The 4,450-nt window shown below is 48.1% G+C and overlaps 1 protein-coding gene across 2 annotated transcripts in view; it reads right to left on the bottom strand.

The window, feature by feature from the left end:
* rbl1 (retinoblastoma-like 1 (p107)) overlaps window positions 1-3,195 on the bottom strand; it is a 13,193-nt gene extending 9,998 nt beyond the window's left edge. The window contains exons 1-4 of one of the 2 annotated variants that reach the window (XM_084460640.1): window positions 2,958-3,195; window positions 1,760-1,893; window positions 1,150-1,350; window positions 40-104 (exon numbers count right to left, since the gene is read on the bottom strand). In XM_084460640.1, the coding sequence (XP_084316766.1) occupies window positions 40-104; window positions 1,150-1,350; window positions 1,760-1,893; window positions 2,958-3,116 (559 nt within the window). In that variant the 5' untranslated portion in view covers window positions 3,117-3,195. Of the gene's footprint in view, window positions 1-39; window positions 105-1,149; window positions 1,351-1,759; window positions 1,894-2,867; window positions 2,873-2,957 lie in introns of those variants that run through there. The other variant, XM_084460641.1, reaches the window with a different exon arrangement.
* Window positions 3,196-4,450: the final 1,255 nt, after the last annotated feature.

Below are 4,450 nucleotides of genomic sequence, written 5' to 3'. Positions count from 1 at the left end.
CGTGATCCGTGGGAGAGCGTTGGTTCTGGGGCTGCTCACCTTTAGTGTAGACGAACAGGGTCCAGCAGAACCTGAACACGTCGCTGATGTGACACGGCAGCCGTCTGGAGGGGGGGGGGAGAGGGGGGTTATCATGATGGTTGAGACAACAGAGAGAGAGAGAGAGATGGAGAGACTAGAGGTGGTGAGAAAGAGAGAGAGAGACTAGAGAGGTGGTGAGAGTGAGAGATGGAGAGAGAGAGACTAGAGAGATGGAGAGATAGAAAGAGATGGAGAGACTAGAGGTGGGCAGTGTGAGAGACTAGAGAGGTGGAGAGAGAGAGACCAGAGAGGTGGGGAGAGTGAGAGAGAGTGAGAGAGAGACTAGAGAGGTGGAGAGAGAGAGAGAGACTAGAGAGAGAGAGAGAGTGAGAGACTAGAGAGGTGGAGAGAGAGAGAGAGAGACTAGAGAGAGAGAGAGAGTGAGAGACTAGAGAGGTGGAGTGAGAGTGAGAGAGACTAGAGAGAGAGTGAGAGACTACAGAGGTGGAGAGAGAGAGAGAGAGACTAGAGAGGTGGAGAGAGAGAGAGAGAGAGACTAGAGAGGTGGAGAGAGAGAGAGAGAGAGAGAGAGAGGGGGGGGGGCTAGGGGAGGTGTAGAGAGAGAGAGAGAGAGAGAGAGTGAGAGAGAGTGAGAGAGAGGGGCTAGGGGAGGTGTAGAGAGAGGGAGAGAGAGAGAGAGAGGGGCTAGGGGAGGTGTAGAGAGAGGGAGAGAGAGAGAGAGAGAGAGAGAGAGGGGCTAGGGGAGGTGTAGAGAGAGAGAGAGAGAGAGGGGCTAGGGGAGGTGTAGAGAGAGAGAGAGAGTGAGAGAGAGTGAGAGAGAGAGAGAGAGAGAGAGGGGCGAGGGGAGGTGTAGAGAGAGAGAGAGAGTGAGAGAGAGTGAGAGAGAGGGGCTAGGGGAGGTGTAGAGAGAGGGAGAGAGAGAGAGAGAGAGAGAGAGAGAGAGAGGCTAGGGGAGGTGTAGAGAGAGAGAGAGAGAGAGAGAGAGAGAGAGAGAGAGAGAGAGAGAGAGAGAGAGGCTAGGGGAGGTGTAGAGAGAGAGAGAGAGAGAGAGAGAGAGAGAGAGAGAGAGAGAGAGAGAGAGAGAGAGGGGCGAGGGGAGGTGAGCACCTGTGCTTCCTGCTCCTGGGCTGGCGCGGCGCCTCCCCCTGGGGGTTCTGGAACAGGTCGGTGAAGATGGGCTGGAACTTGCGGAAGATCACGGTGGAGACCTCGAAGTTCCTCTCCAGACGGCCCACGCGACCCCGGAAGTCCTGCGACAGGTTCCCCATCTCCAGCCACTTCTTCATCTTGTTGAAGAACTGGATGAGACTGGATGAGGGTAGAACACGTCACATGACAACAGATTCGGAAAAGTCAACTGAACAATGATCATAAAGCATGTACACCCGGCTGTGCCTAATCAGTATATAACCATGGGAAACACAAGTAAATGTGATCTTTATGCTGACTTTAGTTATAAGGCTAATCAGCTAATCAGGTGTAGCCAACAACAACTTGCAGCAATAGATAAACAAGTTATTATTATATGGGTATTGTGAATAAATAAAAACGGAATATTGTGATAGCTTGTAGGTGTTCTTGAGTTTAACACTCCTGGTGTAGAACAGTCTTGAGCAACCAGCCTCTCAAGACTCGCTCTCTGCCAGGCCTGAGTGTGTGTGTGCATGCGTGTGTGTGTGTGTGTGTGCGTGCGTGCGTGTGTGTGTGGTATACAGACCTGAGTTTGGCTGTGCGGAGGATGCGCGTGAGCGACACACAGTTGCCCTCCATCAGTCCTTTGCCCACGGTGGGCGTGGAGTTTTTCCTGCATGCAGCGTACAGGGCGCAGGCCAGCCAGTGGGCCACCTCACCCTGGGTCACACAAACACACACACACACACACACACACACACACACACACACACACACACACACACACACTAGTCAGATACACACTTAAGGTTCTACTTACAGAACCTAGTCAGGCACAAGATGGGGCACTTCAGTTTCTCTCTTTGCCACTCTACGTCGTCCCAAAGCTTGACCAAACGTAGAGGCCGTACCTACAGTCCTGAAAGGGGCTAAACTAGCTAGTTAACTTATCTTGTTTAACATTTAGTTACACGTATAGCTTGTTAGCTAGCTCAATTTGATTGAGGCACTTCAACTCCAAGCACCAAGTCCCAGCTGTTGTAGCCATTGATAAGGATATTAGGTAGCAGCTATGCTAAGTTAGCACCAGCCAATAATACTCTGGTTGAATGCTCGGCTACTGATAAAAGAGGTTGACTGTGGTTGAATAACAACTGTAGCTAACGTTAGCTTGCTAGGAGAGAAAGTTGAACAACTGTGTTCAAGTTCAGACACCGCGTTAGCAAAGTAGCTAGCTCACGCGAGACGTTAGGGTACGTTCGTTTCTAACTGGGAGGTGGCAGATTGCGACTTGCTACTAGGAATGATTAAATAAAACTGCATGAACTCGCACTTCCTCGTCGCAAATTCGGATGTTTCTCAGCCCCCAGTTGCTCGAATGCACTAGATATAACTAGATAACTGTGATATAATGGTATATAGATATAACTAGGTAACTGTGATATAATGGTATATAGATATAACTAGATAACTGTGATATAATGGTATATAGATATAACTAGGTAACTGTGATATAATGGTATATAGATATAACTAGGTAACTGATATAATGGTATATAGATATAACTAGGTAACTGTGATATAATGGTATATAGATATAACTAGGTAACTGATATAATGGTATATACCTCGAATGCACACAGGTCGGAGGTGGGTATTTTGCCACCTCCGACCACCACCGAGCGCACCCTTACCTCCAGGGTGTATGTGTTCAGTACCCTTACCTCCAGGGTGTATGTGTTCAGTACCCTTACCTCCAGGGTGTATGTGTTCAGTACCCTTACCTCCAGGGTGTATGTGTTCAGGATCCCCGTGAAGTTCTGCATGGCCTCGGTCCCGGTCTGCTCGTCCATGTTCAGCTCCTGGCACAGCGCGTCCAAGACCTGACGGGCCGAGCTCTCCTCCATCCTCCCGGAATCCGAGTCGGATTCGTCCCCCCGCATGAGTTAATATGAAATTAAAAACTTTGAGCTAAATATCGCTAACTCGTCAGTTTGCTACAACCAAAACAACATGGGACCTCTTCCCCTGTTCCGCTCCCACAATGCACCGTGGTGCAAGTGGCGCGAAAACCGCCCCTGGACAGCCAATTGGAGATGAGTAAACAAAGACACGCAACGTACGTTGTTGCACGTATGCGTCATGCGTCAACCCCCCATCCCTAAACTGTGGCCGTGTCCGAATTGCATACTACTTGCTATATAGTAGGCGAGATGCAGCATGCTGCATCAAAACTGTGCATACTGTATTTCGCCTACTATATAGTAGGTACTATATAGTAGGCGAAATCGGCGAAAAAATGGGCGTAAATGTAGCATAGTCCAGAGCATACTGTTCCGGAAGTCGAGACGTGAGACGTCACTGGGCAGTGAGAAAAATAAAAAAAGATGGCGAACGAAGAGATCTCCGGGACCGCAGCGGGAGTTTTCAAATGTAAGTATTGACTTAATTTGTCGATGGAAAAATTATTTTTTCGGACAGATATCTTAGTTATAACGACACAGAGCTACAAATGCAGTTTTGTGTATATAGGTGGGGTAGAAATGACATTTCGAAAAAGAACGTCATGATAGCTAGCTGCTTGCATTGATCTCTGTGGTGGACGTTACGTTAGCTAGTTAGCCCAGCCAACGTTAATAGGCTACTAACGTTACAGGTGTTCAGACGGCTCTTGCTCAAAACGTATTCATGTCAAATCTTAGATGTTTCTATAGCTAGAATCAAGACAAACAGAGTAACATGTCCATGTAATATGACCATGATCGCTTAAGAAATGTGCAAGAAATGTCGAAATTGTGATGAGTTGTTAAATGGCAAACCTAAGCCACCGAGCCTAACGTTACTTGAAGTTGTTTAAACAATTGTCTGTTCATTCCATGATTTAAACGAGTTCAACTGTTCATATATCATATATTAATATTCATTGTCCCATAATACTTCTGGATGTATTACAGGGACCAACGACCACACCAGGGACGATGATCCTCTGGAGGACGGCTGCATGGGTGGCCCCCATCGCCTCTTCCAAGACCCCGTACCACTTCCACGAAGCGGCTGTGGCCTCCCCTCCCTCTGTGCTGACCCCAGTTCTGGGGCTCTTTAGGTCCTATGAGGTTAGATAACAGTTTTCTAGTGTCATACAAACTGTGAGTCCCTATCAATATATTTGCTATCATGTAGCCTGTAGATCAAAATCACCTTGTACATGGCTACAAGGTTTTGTGCTTTATCCAGGCTGTCTCTGTCTTCCCCTGCAGCCCAGCTTCTAAGATGTAGG

This window comes from Borostomias antarcticus (assembly GCF_949987555.1).
Source record: "Borostomias antarcticus genome assembly, chromosome: 33".
NCBI classification, from domain to species: Eukaryota; Metazoa; Chordata; class Actinopteri; order Stomiiformes; family Stomiidae; genus Borostomias; species Borostomias antarcticus.
This window is presented reverse-complemented; position numbering and strand designations above follow the sequence as displayed.